General features: G+C 33.3%; 1 protein-coding gene across 2 annotated transcripts in view; it reads right to left on the bottom strand.

Annotated features, from left to right (window-relative positions):
* LOC106880285 (transcriptional coactivator YAP1) overlaps positions 1–23,519 on the bottom strand; it is a 104,196-nt gene that overhangs the window by 51,001 nt on the left and 29,676 nt on the right. Inside the window, exon 2 of one of the 2 annotated variants that reach the window (XM_089348988.1) lies at positions 10,559–10,612. The exons of the other annotated variant lie outside the window; for it this stretch is intronic. Coding sequence (XP_089205114.1) covers positions 10,559–10,612 — 54 coding nt within the window. The remainder of the gene's footprint in view (positions 1–10,558; positions 10,613–23,519) is intronic. 2 annotated transcript variants of the gene reach the window in all.

Raw genomic sequence — 23,519 nt, 5'->3', positions numbered from 1 at the left:
AAACTATGCCATATATAATTTCAATCACTCCTTTAAAAAAAAAAAATAAATAAAAGGAAATAAAGCATTTTACAGATGATAAGAAACAAAAAGAACCGAAATATAGAGAAAATCAACTACATAACATGACAAAGACAATAATAATATGGATAAATGAATGGATATAGATAGATCAATGTCATACAACATGACACTCAAGATAATATTTGTTAGTGCCATGATACAGCATTTGCAAGCAAAGAAATAGCAGATATGTTGAGACACAGAATGGAAAATCACATAGATCTTATCTGTTCTATGGCACATGGAGGGTGACGGAAAGGAAGGTGAGGAGAGGAGTAACTGAACAGAAGAAAGCAAATGTAGTTCTTTTAGAAAACAGCAACAACACTGACTACAAGAGCAACAACAAAAGTACAACAAATAATTCCAGTCACAGTGAATCAAAATCTTAAGTCTATATTTACAAGCCAACTTTTATATAAATAACTTTTAATTGAATACATATACTATACATATGCACACACACGCATATGTATGTGTGCATATGTGTTTGAAAGTATGAGAAAGAGTGAGAAAAAGAGAGAAGTTAAAGTCAGCAGAATATGTACACAAAAACAGAGGTGCGCATGCACACACACACATATATACATATATGCCTAGAAATTTGAACACACACACACATGCACATATTTGTGGTTAATGGTTGACTTTGGAAATGAAAAAAAAAATTTTTTTAAACATGAAGTACTCAATTCGTTGAGTAGAGGAGAAAAATACCATTTATTAAATAAATGACTCAGACAGTATAGTACTAGTTGTCTCCTTAGAGAAGAATTCATCACTCAGACAAATTCTTTACTGACAACAGAACTAGCACTATAAGAGTCATTTGTTTAATATATATATATATATATATATATATATATATACACTCAGAGTAAGAGAGATTTACAGTTTCAAACTAAAGTAAACTTTCAAAAGCAAACAGTAAGTACAATGTTAAAATAACTAGATGAAAAAAAAAAAAAAAAATTAAGTATAGTTCATTCAGTCATTATCTGCAGATATGAAACAAAATATGGGATATGAAGCTGCTGCATCTTCAATATAAATTGAATTTATTATCATTATATTTTTTTTCTGTCACCTCTTTGCCTTAATTAAAAGCATCATACATTGTCTTAGAAGTGATGCTAGTAGGACTGGTGAGAAAAAAATGGCATCCCTCTTCAGAATTTTTTTTAGAAAAATGAGAGAGAGAGAGAGAGAAATAGAGCAATGGTATTGGGTGGAGACACCACTGAAAGCAATTCCAAACCAAAATGTCAATGAAACTAAACAGTCAGGGGGAGGGGGTTATCAGAGGCTGGTAACTACCATAATAAATGAGCTGCTGATGAACCCATTTTCAGAAGTGGTAGTGGTGGTTGGGGGAGGGATGAATACTTCAAGAGACACAGGGGGAGTAACAAATCAAGTGAAACGAAGCAAGACCCTAAATATCCTTTAATCTGTCTAGCAAATAACATACTACTACTACTGCAACCGCCCTCCACCATCACCATTGCCACAACTATTATGACTACTACATTTTAAGAAGGCTAAATGGTGTGGTGCATGTTGGATGGGAGTTGTGATAATAATAAAAAACAGACTATATATATATATATATATATGTGTGTGTGTGTGTGTGTGTGTGTGTGTGTGTGTGTGTGTGTGTGTGTATAAAGTGAAAAAATTGCAAAAGAAAATTAATAATAATGATTTCTCATTTAAGCCGTAATTTTGAAGAGAAGGAATTAGTTGATTACACCAACTCTAGTATTTGACTGGCACTTTATTCTATCAACCCTGAAGTGATGAAAGGCAAACGTGACCTCCATGGGATTTGAACTCAGAACAGAAAGAGCCAGGAAAAATAATGTATGCATAATGATATCAACTGTTTCTAATTTAGGCACAAGGCCATCCATTTGGAGTGGATGAGGTCAGCCAATGCCTTTGACCCTAATACTAAACTGGTACTTTTTTAATATCAACACTGAAGGGATGAAAAGCAAAATTGGTCTTAACAGAATTTGAGCTCAGACCATAAAGAGGTAGAAAAATCACTGTGATGTATTATTTTTCCTGATGTTTTAATATTTCTGCCAGTCCACAACCCTTTATAATAATCATAATAATAATTGTTGGTAACATTTCATTAATCTGTTTTTTACTGCCACAAGAGTGATGACTTATGGGACACAATTTGGACAGTATGCAAAAGATGTTGACGGGTTTATACAGGAGTCAGATGAATGAGAGAAAAGTAAAACAAAAAGACAGCGTTCTCTGAGAGGAAGAGCACCACATACAGCCAATAAGGAACAGTACATGTCATGGGGTACCCTGATGACCAAAGGGTAAAATTCACTCTATCAGCTGTTACTCCCTGGTTTATAAGCATCTTCTGAGAGGAAGTACACTTACTTGGAGCCATACTTGCCACTGTCACTCACATTTCAACATCTTCATCTTCTGCTTCAAGAGGAATCTGAATTGCCAAAGGGGAATGTGTCTGTCCTCTGTCCTCTCTGTTGCATCTACTACACAACCTATATTGTCTTAATCACTAAACAGAGGAAAACTGCTTGATTAAAGTAAGGTGAAGGGTTGATTTTTTTCACAATGGACATGGCTAATAATTAGTTCTGTTCAACAAATCTCCACTTGCTAGCAATGGTTGAACATTAAATGAGGATATGCAAAATGGCTTTATCACTCTATGCACAGCCTGGATAAGACCAGCTGACAGCATTCCACAGCCTATAGAATCTTAAACCAGCAATATCCTTTGGAGGCATTGTTAACTTCCTGAAGTCATCCATAATCCTCAGGTTGAAAATCCTCCAATACAGACCAGCAAGTTGATTTTCATTGCTGCCTAGAATTCTCTCACAAGTTATCATTCTTCTCCACCACTAATCCTTTATAAGAACGCCAATGTAAAGGTTCCAGAGGCTACATGACCCATCTGGCAGAGGGCTGTGTATGCCTTACACCACTCATGGTCTTTTCTTGAACTAAGATTATAGCATTATTGAAGAGTCAAGTTGTGACAAAATATACTTGACAAATAGTGATCATGCCCATCCAGCAATCTTTGCAAATGCTACAGTCTTGGCACATGTCTGCACATCAACCACAGCATACTAAACCCTTCACAAAGCAGGTGTTGTCAGCAAATAAATCACCTGATGAGTATAGGGTTCTCTTCTACAAGAAGCAAAACAGCAGAAGTCCCAATCTAATAAGGTGAGAACTGGTGAAAGGCATGATAATTAGGTGGTAATATATATAATGATGAAGGTGGCAAGCAGGCAGAAACATTAGCATGCCGGTATTTCGTCTGTCTTTATTTTCTAAGTTCAAATTCCGCTGAGGTTGACTCTGCCTTTCGTCCTTTTGGGGGTCGATAAATTAAGTACTAGCTGCATACTGGGGTTGATCTAATCAACTGGCTCCCTCCCCAAAAATTTTGGGCCTTGTGCCTGGAGTAGAAAAGAATATATATAATGATGATTTACGCATCTGCTATCTCTGCCTGACCTTTCAGAAATGGCTTTCACTCAACCTATTTGTAGTAGAGACTGGCTACTCTACTTGTAACTCAGTTCTATTCCTGACTACTTGGAAATTTGGACTGAACCAGATTCCAATCATTTTAATTGGTTCAGCAATCTACAATGCTGACTGGTAATATGGACTTCCCTCTCCAGTTGACAAATAAACTATACAATAAAGGTTTGTAAATTATCATGAATGTGCATTCATAAAGCTTGTAGCTAAAATTGCTGACCTTCAGAAAAGTAAGGGGTATTTTCATTAATGAAAGATTAATGAGCAGGGAAAAATAAACCATAAAACTATGAAAAATATAAATAAAATGTTTTTAATTAGGCATGAAACCTCAGGCAAGTAGAGGTAAGTGTCTTGCTCAAAGAGAAACCACAACACCTGCAATGAAATCTGAACACCAACAAGAATAAGATGGGAAGAGTATTTTGGTAATTAGTGCCAAGATTTCTGATATTTCCTCACAACAATTCAATAGTTGCTGCCAAAGTCTGTTTCCACAGCCCTGATGGTTGAATTAGCTACCATAATAAATGACATCAGTGGAACTGCTTTATTGAATAGGGCAGAGAAAAGAGAATGGAAAAAAAAGGTAAGTAGGATCACCTTTGACATGGCAACAATGAGCTGAAAGTAGTTTGGATTATAAGTTATAAATAAACAGAACTTGTTAGTTCAATTTACCAACCAAATTTTAAATTCTACTTTTAATATTATTATTATTACTATTATTATTATTATTATCCATATTCATATTCCCAAGGTCTGTAAAAATTGCATTAATATTTATGTCAGGGTCAATAGACTGACAGACAGTCTGAGTGAGTAATGAAGAGACAATTCAGGCTATCAATATTCAATATTATGACAACTACTGCTGCTGCTGCAGATTAATTAAGAAGGATACTTCCAGCAAGCCAAGTGTGTGAGCTGATTTTGGTTCCTGGCAGAAGCCATTTTCACTTGAGTACCACAAATAATTATTCTTATGAAATGCATCAATGACACAGCTTCATATTTTCATCCTCTTAAAATATAAAGGCCTTTATGCCTTGTAAAAATAAATCCTAAATAAACAAACAATTATTTGATATTAATTATCTTTCTTAAAACCAATTCTCTACTTTTAAGTCTTTAAGAAAAGCGTGATTGACATAAAATCTTACTTCACCTCCCTAATAAATCAGTAAATATTTTGTCAGCGCATGATGTCAATAATTTTATGCTTCTGCAGCAACATTTACTTTTTAATTTCTTAAATCATAAAATTTGTTTCACTGCCCAACTGCAGCTGGCTTCATTTCACACATCACTTATACTTTTGAGAAATTCATGATTGCCTCAAAATCTTAACATTTCCTATTTCTCTGACTAAAACTTTGTACCTATTTCAAAAATCTAATATCCTATTTTTAAAATTCTGAAGTGAGAATCATGGTAGTGGGTGGTATATTTTGTAACTCGGTATTATCCATTGTAAATAAAATAAAAAAAAAAAAGCTCATATACCATGAGTTTTGCAGATGTTAAATTATATTCTTGAGCAAGGCACTAATCTTTACTTGGTCAGTAGCCAAGCTGATGTCAGTGTGGTATGATTGTGCTTTATCTAAATTCATACTAACAAAAGAGAACGATTCTGGTGCCTAAGCAAATGAAGATCTCCATAACAACCATGCTAATCTGGTGCCAAAGAAAGGTGTATATAACTGAGACTAGCAAACAGAATTGTGTATATGTGTATTTGAGATATATATATATATATATATATATATATATATATATAGGTATAATTATGCATTAAAATAGCCAATGGTTAAATAAATATAACAAGCACTATTTTGCTCAACCTGGCAGCAAGAGCTATTCTCCAAAAACAGACAAGTGAAAGAAACAAAATTACATATCTTTAAATTCAAGATACTAATTGTCTTTGGGGTGGGGAGAAAAAATATTTGCAAATTAATTTCTTAGAGATTTAGATAAGAACAATTATTCTGAGTTTAATATACTTCAGAATAACAAAGTAAATTATATATCTGAATTAATCTAAAAACCTATGTTGGTATCTTAAAAAAGACTTTTTTAAAAAAAAGAAAGAAAAAATTTCCAAACCACCTTCAGTTTCACTACAAAATCTTGTAGTAGTACCCACCCATTTAGCTGTGGCCATGCTGGGACACATGGTACATAAAAAGATAATGCTCCACTCTTTACTGGAAAAAGTTCTGCAACAGTTCATAATATACAAAACATTTCTATACACACACACACACACACCTTGCCACCATTAAATATATATTGAATGCATATACATACATTATATATTCAATGGTGGTAACATACTGGTGTGAAATGCAATTAAGCAAATCAAAGTACTCAATACTATTTGTAAAAAGTGGAATATTTAATACTATATCACCTTAGGATCTGGAATATGAAACTCCAAGTTAAGAGGTCTTATGGTAAGACAAAGATTATAGTAAGTAGGAAAAATAACAGGACTGTTCTTTTCAGGAAAATGGCTTTGCTTGATATGTAGTAAAGGAGTAGGTATAAGCTTCATAATCTAAACCCAATGCAAGCTATGGGCATATAAGAAATGTAGAGAAATTATAAGCAAACTAGAGAATGTAAGCTTAATATGTGATAGATACACTGATGCAGTTTGTACTATGAGCACACCAGAAATAGATTCTCTTAAATGCTTGGATGGCTCACTAGAAGTTGTTAATAACTTTTGTTACCTAGGAAAGCAAAGTAGCCTGAGTAAGAATTGGTTGGAGTTCAGGGAGCTACTTCCAATGTTAGCAACAAAGGCATTTTCCCTCAGAGAGAAGGGCAGATTGTATGATATTTGTGTAAGAACTGTGATACTGCATCATAGTCAGTCATGGACCTTGATTGTAGAGGATTTGAGAAGACTGGAAAAATAAAGCAAGCATGCTCCATTGGAAGTGTAATGTAAGTGGGCATGAACAGTATAGTACAAATGTGCTGAAACAAAAACTGGGCATAAAAGAAACAAGATGTAGTGTGCCAGAAAGAATACTGCACTTGTATGGACAGGCAATGTATTTGAAAGAGGACAGTTTCATAAAGAAGTGCCAATTACTTAATGTAGATAGCGCTTATGAAAGAGAGAAACTCAGGAAGACGTTGCATGAAGTGGAGAAGGCTTACTTTCAGGGCCTTGAGCCTCATAAAAGATGATAAAGAACCAGAATGACTGGTGATATGTGGTTCACAAAAAAACCTGGCCAACTCAGTGAAACTGAGTTCTGGAAGCGCTGTGCATGTATACATGTACACGTCTGAGCCTTTCACTTAATTTCCTCTTCAAGGCACTCCCACCACCCATCATCCCTCTAACTACCACTCTTCCTTGAAACCACTTACTTCTCTTACAGCTAAATGGGTGGATACTACTTGTCCATCCTACATCTATTAATACTGTTCTCTCCACCCACACTTTACATTGATCAGCCCCATTTCCACTGAGACATCAAATTATCTCACCTCCACTATCATGTCTCTCACAATCCTCATACACTACACCTGTTTCTGTCTATGGCCTCCACACTCCCACAACCTACCCAATCACATATCATCTCTCTCTCATCCTCCTCCTGTCTACTATATCATCATTACTATTCTGCTGTTCTCTCCACCTTTTTTTATGCACTGTCAGTCATCTCCTACTTCTCCCAGCCCATGCATTAGTGGTCATCCTTCACACTTTATCCATCCTTAAACCCCACCCAATCTTTATAGTTGTTGCCTATTTCCCCTCCCCTATTACCCATCTCTCACTCTCCATACACTCCTGCGACATCCACTCATTCACAATCCTAGTTCCTCTTTCTCACTCACTTCAGCTCACTTTGTATCTCGAGGGTCCACTCACACACCTCATCACTACTATTTTTATCTCCTTCCAGCTGCACCTGATCACTTCCACCCTCTCTTCCAAAATATGAGTAGTCATGTGGCTGCAGCAAGAAACCTGTTCTGCACTGATCTCTTACCCCCTCATCTCCTATCAAAAAGCTGCCTCCTCAGTGTTCATAGTCTCGCAAACTGCATGTTTTGGTGGCATAAAAAAACAAAGCACCCAGTAATGCTATAAAGTGGTTGGCATTAGGGAGGATATCAAGCCATTGCAACAAATCATGCCAAAGCAGGCACCCAAGCATGATGCAGTCCTTGGGGCCCATCGGATCCTGTCAAGCCATCCACGCCATGCCATGATGATAATGATGATGATTACAAATCCTTATTTTTATTTATCTACAGTCTTCAAAGACAACAAGAGTAACACATTGGACATTGAACAACTTTTAAACTGTTTGAAGAAATCATATGATCAGGAACTTAAAAACAAAAAATAACAGAACCAATGGTAAACAATTAAAATTGCACTATAATCATGGATATAAGTGTGAATATTTGAATGTGTTGTGTGTGTGTGTGTGTGTTCATATGCATGCTGTTACAGATTTATTTAAAGAATTGCTTTGAAGTAATGAAATATAGGTAGTAATTTTTTTCTTTCCATCAGCCAGTCTACGAGATGCGTTTTCTGTTCACTGTATTGCTTGCTCTCTAATTCTCTAATATTAACATTTAGCTGAAAAATCAGTCACCATATTGAACCACTACTGCTATCACCTGCCCACCCACTCACCCAAACACCATCACCTGCACTACAACAACCACTGCCAATATCATTGTCATTAAGATCATTATACAATTGTTCCCAGCTCAAGTATCAATGGCAGCACCACATTCATTTCCTGAGACTGATTGCAGATCACACTAGGCGAAATAGTGTAACAAACACAACAAAGAAGGCAATGATTAATTTCTCTCTTCAATCAACTATATTATATTACACTTACCAATTTACTCTATTACAATGTACCATGTACTCAAAGATCATATCTGTAACATAGCTAACAGAACCTAAAGTAAGGATTTAGAGGCCTCTTAATTACCACATTTAAAGCTTACACCATATAAAGATGTATGATTTATATAATGCTGAATCCTAATTTAAGATGGTTATTTATGTGTGTATTCATACACAGCTACAGCAAAAAGAAAAATGAACTTATAGTAATATGAGTGAAAGTTTACAAGTCCCATAGTAGTCAGCATTTTGGTAGTCAATGTTTTTAGTTACCAATTACTTTTCCTAGAAATCACCACTTAGTGATGAAAGCAACCAGAAGAGTGAAGTGTAAATTTCCACCTGCCATCAATGAGTGGTATATCACAAGTACCAAAACAAGATATGCTGAATATTATAAGTAAACTTCAATATTGGTTTACAAAATAAGTGCCATGTGTTTTAGATACAGTGTACTCTGTTTACATAGTGAGTAGAAAATATGAAAATAAACATATATTCTTTTCTGCTCTAGGCACAAGGCCCGAAATTTTTGGGGAGGAGGACCAGTCGATTAAATCTATCCCAGTCTGCAACTGGTACTTAATTTATCGACTCCAAAGGATGAAAGGCAAAGTTGACCTCACCAGAATTTGAACTCAGAACGTAAAGACAGATGAAATACAGATAAGCATTTCACCTGGTGTGCTAACATTTCTGCCAGCTTGCTGCTTTGAAAATAAACATATATTGCATAAGTGTATTTGTAGCTCAGTAAGGTGGACTTTAATTTCAATGGTGGACTTAATTTGTCACCTGTTTAACACCACACTTGGTTCTTGAGTACTTTTAGCAGACTGCACACCATTGTAAGGATTCGGATTTGATACCTATTCTGAAAATATCAGAATCCTCTCCTCTTCTCACCAATAGTTGCAGAGGCTCAGTGAGAAGGTCAGGGGTAAGCACTGCCCCTTGTCCTTTGACTTGGCCATCGTAGAAAGAAAAAGAAAAAAAGAAGGGTGCCTGAACAATCCTCCCCTGACTGAGTCTCATAAGAAGATTTGTTTAGAATAAAATATGTAATTTTGTATTCATTGATTTGGAATTATATTTCTTATAGCAAAAATATTACTGTTATAAGACATGCAGTTTTAGAGTGTTGGTTGATGTGAGAATCAGAGTATTTAGCAAGGAACAAAGCAAGAAGGTTGGAATATTGGAACAAAATAGTATTTGTTAATAAACAGTAGACAGTGGTAGTACATATTAACTATGACCTTGCCTTTGATAAAGTTTATAGCAACTAAACCACTACAGCGTTATGATAAAAAGAGAGACTGAAAACAGTTGACTGCATGGATAAATATCACAGGTGAAATTCAAACATAATCTCCATTAAAGTCACATCTAATAATCATATTGATTAAACGATAGATACACATATACATACACACAATATCCATGCATAGAACCAATAACAACATCAAAACAGGACACCTACAAAATGAAATCTATTTGGATAAAAATAACACATCTATACAAAAGAATATGAAACTATAAGACAGATACATGGTAAAATGCCTAGCATTATATTATCAAGCTTTTATGCCAGACAACATCTTTCTAGAATTTAGTGGAAAGAAATATCTTCAATAGAAAAATTCAAATACATTACAATGAGGTTTTTCCATTTTTTTTCCCAACTTAAACATTAACCTTTCAACTATAACAGAAGTATCCTACATGTTTCAATGGGAAGTTGCTAAGAGACCACATAAAGTTCCCAACAAATTATGCTTGATGTTTATCTGCCTATACAATGAGTTATTACTATTAGCCATATAATGAAAATGTGACAACACAAAATATTACAAGCACATGAACAATAAATAGCATCCTTCTAATGTGCATACAAACAGAAAATAAAATGGAATGGCCTCCCCATGTAGTATTGTAGGCACGAAATGGACAGGGTTGGGAGCTGAGGGCCGGGTTGGGTTGGGGAGACAATCACAGCTTGAGTGAGCTATTTTAAACTCATACTTAGGTGGAATCTGTAGTTCCCTGTTTTGTCTGTCTGTATCTGTTTCTCTGCTTCTGAAATACAAAGAGTCATAGTAAATTGTCTTATAATCAACTTGAAAGATGTCCTTCAAACACACACACACACACATACAAATACGATGAAGAACAAAATAAATAAATAAATATATAAATAAAACATTTAATATTTCAGGGCGAAGCAGAATAATAATTAACAAAAAAAAAAAAAAAAAGCTTATCTGAGGCAGTTTGGCTGGGAACAAACTATAAAGAAAAAAAAAAACAACTGACTTTCATGTAAGAAAAGTAACAACTAGAATACTGAGAAAACTTTTACAAAAAAAGCAGAGAGAGACTATCAGATAAAGACTTTTTAAGATAAAGGAAGTATAAAATCTACTTGACATGATTTCCATCATTATTACTGAGAAGACAGGTAATAAAATACTGATGCTTGTTGTTCCAGAACTTTGTTTCAGTTACAAGAAAATACGCAACAATATTAGAATATTGAAAACAGGATTTTTCTCTTCATTCAGCATTTTTAGATTAGTTAATGCTAACCACACCCCAGATAACTCATTGACTGTGATGTCACATTAATGTAAGGTTTATTAACGTGTGTGTGTGAGAGAGGGAGAGAGAGAGAGAGAGAGAGAGAGAGAATTTAGCATCATATCAAATCTCCAGCCTCAGAAGCCTTTGAAGCAATGATAAAACAAAATCTTCAGTGCCAAAAATTGCCAGTCTTCATAAATACATGCTGTTATAACTAATTGTCTTTCTACATTTTTGTTTTTTTTGTTTTTCTCCTTTCCCAAGATTTGGCTGCAAGTAAGTATGAAGGTGGCTAAATGATGAGTGAGCTGTTAAGACTTGGTAACTGACTGATCAAAGTTCTCTACAACATACCACGTAAGATTATCAGTTTCACACTGAACCACAGACTTGGTGTTAGGATCATAAGCAAAATCTATTTACATTGCATTCTTCAGGCTACATTGAAAATACATATTTCACATTCGAGTGTTCAGTGTTAGGAACAGTACTCAATGCTAATAAGAAAACTCACATCAAACATTTGTGCAAATACTGAAGTTGTTTTTAGAACCAACAAATTCATGCTAAAATGGAGAAATAAGATTTATTTAGAAATATATGAGCATGCATACTTCTCATATACACACAAACCAAAAATATTGTTATGGGCAATGTGGAATGTGGTCTTTTAAAAGCCATCAGGTAATTAAATTTCGGAAGAAATTTTTTTCTTAAATGATGATTTATTTGACTAGAAAGTGTTAGTATATTCTAATTTAAGAGTAAATATGATATGCCATAAGTATATGTCATATATTTTGTCATATCATATAAAATATAGTCACATTATGACCATACAAAAGTAAAGATGGTATCACACTACATCGATATAACTGTCACTTTGTCATATCATTGTTATACAATAGTAGATATAAAATCATGATTTGTTTTACATAATGCTACATATAAATATTACAATAGTAACAAAGTAATATGAATTTCATGGAACTTAACTCTAGCTTTGTTTTCAAAATCAATCTATTTTCTTGCTCTACTTAAGTTTTCTCCAGCTCAGTCATTGCTCAAAGCTGTGTGTGTGCATGCATTGTGTAGCAATATGATGCTTAAATGTACCCATCAAAATATGACGGACTGAAACAGAAAAGATGAGGCTAGCTGTACACTTCTCTAGTAACAAGAAATTAATTGCATACATGTAATTACAGTTCCAGACAAGCTGCTGCATTATCAGCCATGGAAGAACAGTAAATACAAGTAGGATTTACAAGATAAATAATACTAACAACAAAACCTTGATTTCTCTCCAAATCATTTCACAAAAAGGGAGAATAAACAGTCCATAATATTACTAGAACAAAGAGTTGCATACAAATGAAAAATAAAAAGTAAATTTCAACATGAAATGTCATGAAATGCTTATTTAAACCTACAGCTGATAGCTTTAATTAATAGATGGAAGAATTAAAATAAACCCATATCAAATGCAGAACTTATAATTACTGCTTAGAAAAGACTAATTAAAATAGTCCAAGAATACTTGATTTTCACATTTAGTTCATTCTCTCCCACCACAGCCAGCTGTTTATAGAAGAAATACTTTTGCTATCTTTGATTTATATTCAGTTCAACAGAATATTAATTAAAGTTTAAACCAGTTAACAATGCCACTAACTTAAGGGAATTGTTTTAATTGGTATATCATTTTTGATTTTACTTTGTGCTGTGCAATTCAACAACTCAGGCCTGTAAAGTAATGATTAACTTCTACATGCAGCATGGTTTCAATACCTTATACATTTTCATTCTAGCAAGGACTATTAATATTTCTTAGTAACAAAGAAAAGGAACTGCATTGAAACTGTTCTTCATTAAACTTAATGAAACATGAGTTTTAGTTCATAAGACACTGTATTTCAACATTATTAATGACAAATAGAACTTATACACACACATGTATACATACATTTGATTCACACATGTACATGCATACATATACAAACATATACATGTGTATATAAGATGTGGGAAAAAAGAAGGTTACAAAACCCCAGAAAATCTCATACAAGCCATTCCTTAGAGACTCAACTTCATAACATTAATGGAAGGAACAAACCAACTCTTGGATAAGAGATCTGTGAATCCCAAAAACATTTCTCAATGATTGTTTTCCTGGCCTCAATGGAAAGTTTTATTATTTTCATTTTGGGTCCTAGTTACATTATTTTCAAACATCAGAAGGATCTAAAATTTTAAAACCACATTCGATAGAATACTTGTAGAGTATAAAGCTAAAATATATAATAAACCATATCCTTCACCAATATATATTTGTTACAGTTTTAATATATTTTGGTAGTAGATAGTTGTCAGATATCTTTATATGATGTTATATGTTAATCGTACATTAAATGCGAAGAACTATCCCAAAAGTTTAGAGAAACACTGCTGTGATAGATAGTTTGAACAGATGCGAATTTTGATCATCCGTTGTATAAATAAATGCTAAAATTAGAAAGAGAAAATATGTTCAATTAGAGCAAAATCTTGACCTATTTTGAAATGTTTGTTCTACGTAATATCTTAATTGATTATCAACCAGAAATCTCTTGAACATTTCACAAACTTTTTAAAATTTTTACTTGGATAAGATGTGCAAGCTAATCTGACATCAGAATATTATCAGGATTGTTAAAATTAGTGGAATAAGTGTTTTCATAGCTTGTAAACTGAATGAGCATCCTTAAATTAATCCAGTCAAGTATATTGAACTAAAATATTTACTAAACATCTTAATAGACAAAACTTTCATAATAAATGGATAAAATAGATGATGTAAAAAGAAAAAAAAAAATTGTTTGAATAAAGCTAATTACAGTAATGAAAAAAAAAATCATTTCAAAATTTCAGGGTCCAAATTCAATTTACTATAGCAATAAACAAATCCTCAGCTGTTAAAAACTTCAGCCATTAGAGTTCGAGATTTAAGTATGTAAAATATAGGAGAGAGACTCTCTGCAGCAAGACTGCTTGCGATGCAGTCAGATGTGTAGATGTGATGATGACTAACTACACACCAATTACTAATTTTTCAATGGCTACCAACAGCTAAATTTAGCTGTATGAAATTTATCAAAATTTCAAGCAAGTATCAAACAAATTGTTAATTTCTAAATGAAAGTAATATGTTGGTGCATTTAGACTTTTGTACAAAACACTTTGGATAAAATGCTAAATTTATCTCGTTTAAAGCGGTTGGGGTAAAAGGGAAGGATAGCATTATCCAAAAGTCTGGCTTCGTAGTTACTTTTGTAAAAGTTTTTTTTTTTCCCCAAGTAGATATAACAAAAGTATGGAAATATATGCACACACATGTTTATATATTTTTTTTTGTTTATAGTTTTAGCTTAGAGCTGCGGCCATGCTAATGCACCGCCGTGGATATGTATATATAAATAATTAAATATATATCATGGTATCAACCAGACTTTCAGATGTTGTCTAATGTGCTTCATATTGCTTTAGCTTTTGAATGACTCCACCTCACAGGTTAAGCAAATAGGCCTTGGTTGGAAGACTTATTCCATTACAGGATTACCCATTTGCAGTTGAGTGGACTGGAACAACCTGAAATGATGTGTTTTGCTCGAGAACACAATGGGATTCGAACCCATGATCTAGCAACTGTGAGTGCAATCTCCTTCTTATCACCAATACTCATCAGTTTCCAAGTAAGGTAATATTTCCCCATGTTCTTCAAACACAAAAAGCACAATGGGTAGGCATGACTTCACGGAACATTGCAAATGAACGACACCACTTGTAACATTTTGACAGCCATTTACAACTAGCATCTGATGTCAAGATAAGGATACACACATGCACACTCATATATGTATGTGTGTGTGTATGTATATATATATATATATATATATATATATATATATACACACACACACACATATACTTACACATATCTATAATGGTTTTTTAAAAATTATTGTCAACTAAATCCATTTACAGGTTCTTGGTTGGCCCAAGACTATAGAGAACATTTCTTTAAGGTGGCATGCAGTGGGACTGAATCCAAAACCATATTGTGAAGTGGTGCTTCTTGGCCTTTTGGCTAAGATCAAAATATGCATATATACACACACACACACACACATATATATATATATAGTGAAAGTTAGTGAGCTTTTATTGAAAACAAGGGAAAATATCTGAAGAAATTGCAACCAGAGTTCAAAGAAGGTATCCCTTTTATAAATGGTTACTTTTATCAGATTAATTCATGTTTACAACTCTTAACCAGTGTGAATTGAGAGTGGCATCTCATTCTAAAATTTACTACCTAAAACATACAGCTATGTTAATTTTTAGCTCCTGTTTGAATCTCCTATGGCATCTTTGCTGAACAAAATATCTATAGCAATTAGGATCTTTATACTAGGTTTACAAGGTGGTAAGTTGGCTGAATTGTAAGAGTATTGGATTGAAAACTCTGTGGTATTTGTTTTGACTTGCTGTTCTTGAGTTCAAATCCCACCAAAGTCAACTTTGTGTCAAACTAAAACAAAGGCAGCATATTTCAACAGAAATAGAGAAAGAAAATAGTTAACTATCACCACTTTATAACTACCTTCCTAGATGGCATGGGTTCAAATTACCACAGTTCAAATAAATTTTTTATTAGGAATTATTGCCCTCCTAGATAGGTCAGAGGACTGTGTCTTGCTAGCACATTCCATTTCAGTAGGTATCTGTGGCAGCATTTTTTCATAGCACCAACACAAGAAAAGATTGTCAAATTCTCAACCAGATAAAAGGGTCCTCTCAGCTTACTAACCAAACACTTTAGGGAGTCTTTAATATATATATATATATATATATCATCATCATCATCATCATCGTTTAACAATGATATATATATATATATTTCATGTAGTCTTTCAATGAAAGATACCAGATGTATAAAGACAACCAGCACAGATAGAAAACAAGGTAAAATATTGTTTTCAACATGAAAATGTTCCAAAGTGATACTTGCAACTAGTTTTAAATATTATATCTGTCATATGAAGCTAAATGTGGTTGAAATTTTAGAAAAATGTTGGAGTAAAACAAAAAATTTAAAACTTGGGGTGCAAAAGTGAAGCCACTTTATATTTGAATTGAAATTAAATGATGGATCTTATTTACCATGAACTTCACTTTTGTATCATGTCAATTATTAATACAATACTAATATAGTTATTATTACTTAAATGCATAAAACTTTGGATATGAAATAGAAATAACAATAGAATTAAAGAATTAGTTCTCCTTATAAGGAATTGATCACAGGTCACAGGTTCTATTCGCCACAAATATATCAGTGTACAAAATAGCCATAGATTAAATATTAGTGTAAATAGTTCTAATTCTGTTCATTATAGATGATTCTTTTCCAAATGTAAAATCCTAGTAAAAAAAAAATAATAATATTTTTTGGAAAGTCCTTAAAATCTACCAATTGTAATAAAGTTTGTATCAAAAATTTAGCCATCTTAAAGCTTTCAAGTACAATCTATCTAGCAGTGCAACACAAAATTTTGTGTAAGGCCAAAATCATTTGTTCTCTGTAAGTGTTCTTATGACATAATAAATAGCACTTCTCTTCATCTAACTGATGAAAGCATTTGCAACTAAGTTGTATGTTGTTCATTAGGGCTGTCAGTACTTGATAAGCTTTAACTCACTTATCACAAAACATGTAGTTCTCAAAACGACAAGAAATATTGGTTTAATATTCATGATTTTTAGTAGTGATGTGCTTACCTCTACAGAGCTTGCAGAATGAAGCTTAGATATAGTACAAACAGTCAACCACCAAAATGTAGTAGAAATGGTAGGCTAGACCAGTGCTCTACGACCGTTTTCACTTGCGGTACACTTATATTCTTTTCAAAATTTAGCGGATTACCTAAACTAAAAATATAACTAGAAGTATAGGGGAAAAAAAGTTATAGGTTACATTGCGACACACCTAGCATCGTCTCGTGGCACACCAGTGTGCCGCGACATACACACTGCGATACACCTAGCATCATCTCGTGGCACACTCTCCGAAACGCCGGTTGCAGAGCACCGGGCTAGACAACAGAAAGTGATTAAGAGAGCAGCTAGTATTCTAAAATTCTATAAAAGCTCACAAAGGTTGTCATTTGTCATCCCTTTTCTATGAAATTTTCGACAAATATCGTTCTGAATGTGTAGATTACGATTATATTGGAATTTAATATGGAAAAAGTAAAAAAACATCGAGGGCTTGCATGCATACATACATACATACATACCGACCGACCGACACACGGCACAATTTTTTTCGAAATTTTAAGTTTCAGTATGTAATGTGTGTCAGTATGTGTACGATACCACCACTTCTTTTTTTTTCTTTTTTTAATTAAATTCGGTATAACCGTAATATACACCATCTGAAAGAATTAGAAAATTTCATTAAAAAATACCCATTTTCCTGAAAGTTACGAGGAAACAAAGCTGACTCGAGTGAATTTCACAGAACTCCTCTCTCCACCACAAATTCCGATATAATCGTAATCAACACCAACTGGAGCATATTTCTAGAAAATTTCATTAAAAAATATCTATATTTTTCTGAAAGTTATGAGGAAATAAAATTGGGTAGGTATGCCTGTATTGTTTCTTTCTTTGAGAGACTAGTGTTATTTGAGGGAGATTTGTGCGCCTATTTCCTTTAAATCTGCTAGACCAAAATAAGACATGTTCATCGAGACTGGTGAAACAAACAATCTTAACTAACTATTATTATGGTCATCAGAAGCATCTATATGGTAAAGATAATGTTCTTCGAAATATGTGCAGGCAAATTTAGCGATGAGATATTTGGCTTCAGAACAAGGCTTAAGGAAGTAAATAGAAATCCAGTCCGTGTCAGTTCTGCTTAGCTAACCACACACAGAACAATAAACATCGTAAATGAATGTTTAACAGGGGATGATGCTTAAAACCTGAAACAGCAACTAACGATAACGATTCAGCATTCAGTAACCATTACATTGGCTTCCAATAGGTGTAGATCAGACTGTTTGCAGAGTTAAAAATAAATTACAAGGCAATCAAAAGTAAAATCTAAATTAAAAAATAAAAATATTCCTTGACACTAATTCTATTAACTAATAACTAAAGTGTTAAGTTTTGACAATGTAGGAACAGTATGCGCAGGTATTATTGCACAAACTATTATATTTGTTTTTGTAAACTCCTTCAGAATGATGGGAATCCACTGAAAAGGGGGAAAAAGATCTAGAAACAAACTCCAGGCCCTGATTTGGCTGAGAGTCAAACAGTTTCTCTAAACCGCCTGTTATTTTTTTTAGTTATTGTTGTTTTCGGTTGTTATTTATGTCCTTTACACATTTGTTTTTCTTTGTTCCTCTTCCCCACCGAAATATAATGTTAAACCTGTTTCTAATTTAAAAAAGAAAACACCTACAGGATTTTCTTTCTGTAGTTGAGTTTTATCTGTTTGCTATCCGGTCATAAGCAACAGGCAGTCTCTGTTGACACTTAGCTTACAGACATTTGCCTGGTTTCGCTGTGCTCCCCCGCGAAACTTCTCTACCGGATATATCGGAGGGAGAGGGGGGGGAGTTGGTTTAGTAAACAGTACTTGAATGTAAGTTTTACAGGTGACCCTGTTTACATTCATATGTGCACGCACGCAAGCACACACATACACGTATATAAACACATAGAGAAAGAAAGAGAGAGAGACATACACACACAACCTCAGCCGTAGCAGAGCAGCAGTGGTGGAGATTAGTGATTAGGATTTGAGGTGGGGGACCGGAGATTGCTTCACACATGAAGCAGACTGAATAAAGATTTATAGGAGACAAAAGAAGGGTGAGGGAGAGACTGGGACAGTGAAATGAAAACAAAATAAAAAGATATTAACAACAGCCCACCACTAATTAAGTGGCTCCATTATTACTAAGGCGTTTTTTCCATATATGTATATATATATATATATATATATATATATATATATATATATATATATATAGACACACACATTTATGTGTATATATATGTATGTATGTATAAAGGTTTGGTCCTAATTGCCTGTGTACAAATAGCTTCGCTGTTCCTTGCCTACTCCCTGCTTGTTCAATTAAATTATGTGGCAAAGTTGAGTCTGACAGAAGCTAAGAAACCTTTCCAGGTGTGCCAACAAGAATAGCATGAGAGAGAGGGAGGAGAGAGAGAAGGGGGAACAGACAGACAAGCATTAATATCACATTAAGAGTATGTAACAAACAAGCAAAACTATAAAAGTAATAACACTGATAACTAATACAAAAATTCCGTAGCCTGTATTAAAATGTTAGATGCATGTGTTTATGTCTGCATATATATAGACATGTTGGTGCATATTATATATATATATATATATATATATATATATATATATATATATATATATGAGAGAGAGAGCTTATGCTGCCATAAACAAAAATGTTTTAGCCCCTACCAAAATAGAAAACAGTAAATTTCCACTCGCATTTATTATCACTAAGTTTAAATATAGATTGCTTTAAATTGGACTTGATTTTGCATCATATCAGTGGCAGAGATTAGTTTGATGTGGAAGCAAGCCTGGAACCAAAGCTTTCACGTAATATGTATGTATATGTATGCACGTCTGCGTGTGTCCGTCATTACCAGTATATGTGTGCATACATTACAACTTACTTAACTGTCTAAACAGTCTACAGTAGCTGCTAGCAGTAAGTGAAGAGTGCGATGTGTTAGTGATGGTGGGTGAACACTAATTTTATTTTTATTTCATTTATTTATTTATTTTTCGAGTAGTGGTGATGGTGCACTGGTTTGATGGTGGTGGGGCTCATAAACTTTGAAGTGTATTTGATAAAGTCCACAGTTGTGCAAGTACACTAGTAGTTAAAATGATTATAGAGGTAAATGGCTTATCACGACTGTCCCCATCGCCACCACTAGTGCATGTATGTCACTAAATATTGAAGTGAAATAGAAGAAATCAAAAGACGGTAAACAAAATCAGGCTAAAATGTCAAAACCATTGCGGCAATAAACAATTTTTAAAAGACGTACAAGAAGATTACATTGCACCATATCATCCGACCTTGGTCGGTATCAGTTCTGAGGACTAGAAAGTTTGCATTTATGAGTACATGCTTGTAACAAACATTTTCAAGATTTGAAATAAAAACACTCAAGTAGAGATTAAGATATTAATTCAATCATACCAATGAAAGTAATGTAAGTGAATGTACAAGTTACTGGAGTACAAAATATCTTTGGTTAGAGGGAAATCAGCCTAGCCTACGGTAGGACTTCTCAAACTTTTTCTTCCAGTGTATTCACTTATCATATCCAACCGTGTTATCATACATATGCCTTGTGAAGAATATATAGTAAAACGTCTTAATACTATAAAATTATACAAAGGGTTTACTATCTAAATAGATAGATGTACAATTTCTCATAAATTATTATATTTGGAAGTCAAGACTTCCAATCAGTAATTTTATAATACTCTTTACTAAATCTGACGATGCACTATTGAAAAGTAGTGGTTTGTAATAGCTTTAAAGTTTCAAAGTTTTTACAAATTTCATATATTCTTAGAGTTTTTGTTGCATATCTAGGGTTAAGAATCCCTGTCCTGTAGTATTTAAATCCAGATAGCCATTCTTCTAAGATTTTTCTACATGCAATTAGTAGTTATTTGAATGGCAGTCAAGTACATTGATAGAGTGACTGTTGCTTGGATAGGAACATTACACAAATATCTATAAAAACTTGTTTCCTGACAAGCAATCACTGTTGAAATTGTAAACTAGTTTTGAACAGAATTTTAGGCCAGTTATTCCAGCATGCTACTAAGAACCAAATGCTGGTACAATTTATTTTCAGATTAGTAAGTTGTTTCCTAGCAAGGCAGTATACTCTCAAGAGAAGCGTATACCATCTATCTTCAGGAATATTATAGTACTAATTCTATCATTTTTTTTTTTTTTCAGTTGAATATTTAAGGTTGAAGTCATTCAGCCTTATAGTTTAATTCAGCACTAAAACACCCAATAGGTAAAATGAAAATGTTCTTTTTTTATCATTATTATTACTTTTTTTAAAAAAAAGATAGCTAAGAGCTAACTGTTGGATGTTGGTCTCCTAAGTTTGACTTACTTGAGGATAATTAAAACTAAAACCTGTAAAGTAGAATATGGTGTGAAGCAGCTTTGTTTGGCATATCATTTTAGAAAAGAATTAAGAAAAACTTATATGTTAGAATACATTTTATGAATAAAGAAACAAGTTATCATATAAATATATAAATAACATATTCTTCAAATATTTAAGATATATCAATGAGCATTATATATTATTGTTGGCAGATATTTCAAAGTTTAAATGCAATTTGGAGAAATAGAATTTGCTAACACATTTGTTAGTATTCTTATTTTTAAAAACGAAATGGGAAATGGAAAACAGTCAACTATGCTGGTTAATATCATCATTTGTTATATCTGAACTAATATCTAAGTCTTGGAATTATTCAAAAGGTAACTATGGATAGTGTGGCTCTATAATACTTTGGAACTTGTTTACATTAAAATCTAGCATAATGGCAGCTGAACAGAGCTGAAAAGGTGGCAGTAGACAGTGTGGCACTCTGTTAACATACATTAGTATCTAAGTCAAGGTCAGTTGACCAAGGTGAAAAGTTAACAGTAGACAGCATAGTTGAGTGGTAACTGTTTATATTAAAAACTATGTCAATAGCACTTGAATCAGGTGAGAAGGAGATTACAGACATTATTTCACTGTTATAACTATTTACAACATTCATTTTAATATTAGAACAAGAGCTGTGTTAATTACCTTAGACAATAAATTCTAATTTATAAAAGTGTGTGTGTAAAATTGAAGTCATACATTCAGAGGAAACTTCATGGAAATTTGACAGTCTATCTTTTATTGAATTTTATATATATAGGGAAGAAGAAAAAGCTTTGAACCTAAGTAAACTAACATAAACTAAAGAGTTAAGTTACCATGAAAGAAAAATTGAAAGGAAGAAATCGTAGATATAACCAGAAATTAGATGAATATTTTTCAGTAATGAAAAGCATCTTTGAGACAAGGGAGATAGGAGTTTTACAAAGGCAATGAGGCCATTTGTTTTTTTTTTATTTGAAAACATTTTAAAGATTAAAATAAAATTGTTTGCTCAAAAACTATATCCCTAAAGGTCAGAAGTTATTGAACAGTAGTTATTGACCATTTGTGAGATACATTATGCATTGGACACTGGACAATAGCTCATATATTAGGGACAAAGGAGTTGTTATACTCACAAACATTACAGATTGACTTACATCTGATAAAGTTTTTCCCACAAAAACATTAGAACCCATTTACGCACCAATGTATTTTCCTTTCTTACAACACTTTGTGTTCTTTTGAATAGGCAAAATTGTGTCACCTTACACCAAATTCTACCTAATACTCTGTCTCTTGGTTCCTAGTCTACACCTACCCAAGAAAAAAAACCATACCTTTCACTCAAATCTTTTCTCCTAGAACTTCAGTCCTCAGTATTCTCTCTTTCTTTCTTACATATTACATACATACATTCATATTAACAGCAACAACCAGTGGGAAATTCAAGCTGAACATCAATTCCATGAATCTCATCAAGCAGGCAGAGATGTCAGTAAAGCTATAAGTTCTACTTCTTCATGACTAGATACAAGGAGAAACCACAATAACAAACACATAACAGTACTAAAATAGTATTAAAATAAAAATGACAGATAGTATAAGTTATGATGGTTTTGTAAGTTTCGGACTACTAATTTACGTTTTCTGGTATAAACTTCAGATGTCAGATGAGAAATGGACATATTTGAAAATTTTCCTTTCATTTTTAGATCACTGATGAACTCCAACAACAATGGCTTTATTTACAGGCACTTACTTCAACCTAAAAGCTCTGCTACCCAACCCTCACTAAACTTCCACTAAACTTCAGATCACAGTTTTAACATGCTTTGGGTCATTATTTCTAAATGATTTCCTTTACCAAAATGCTAAATTCTTCTTGAGGACTGTAGCCATAAAATCCAATCTCAAGTATCAATACAAATATCCTTGTGAGTCTTGCAGTTCAATTCTTGGCACAAAACATGATTCAATGTAGAGATCAAAAAGAGAGAACCTCAACAAACTAGAAATAACAGATAAACCCCACTCAAATCATACTATACCATTTTAAAAGATAAAAAAAAACATGTTGGACAATGTAGTATTGGATTAGATATGCTGAATG

The sequence above is a fragment of the Octopus bimaculoides genome, chromosome 3 (genome assembly GCF_046866305.1).
Source record: "Octopus bimaculoides isolate indiv1 chromosome 3, ASM4686630v1, whole genome shotgun sequence".
In the NCBI taxonomy this organism is placed as follows: domain Eukaryota; kingdom Metazoa; phylum Mollusca; class Cephalopoda; order Octopoda; family Octopodidae; genus Octopus; species Octopus bimaculoides.
This window is presented reverse-complemented; position numbering and strand designations above follow the sequence as displayed.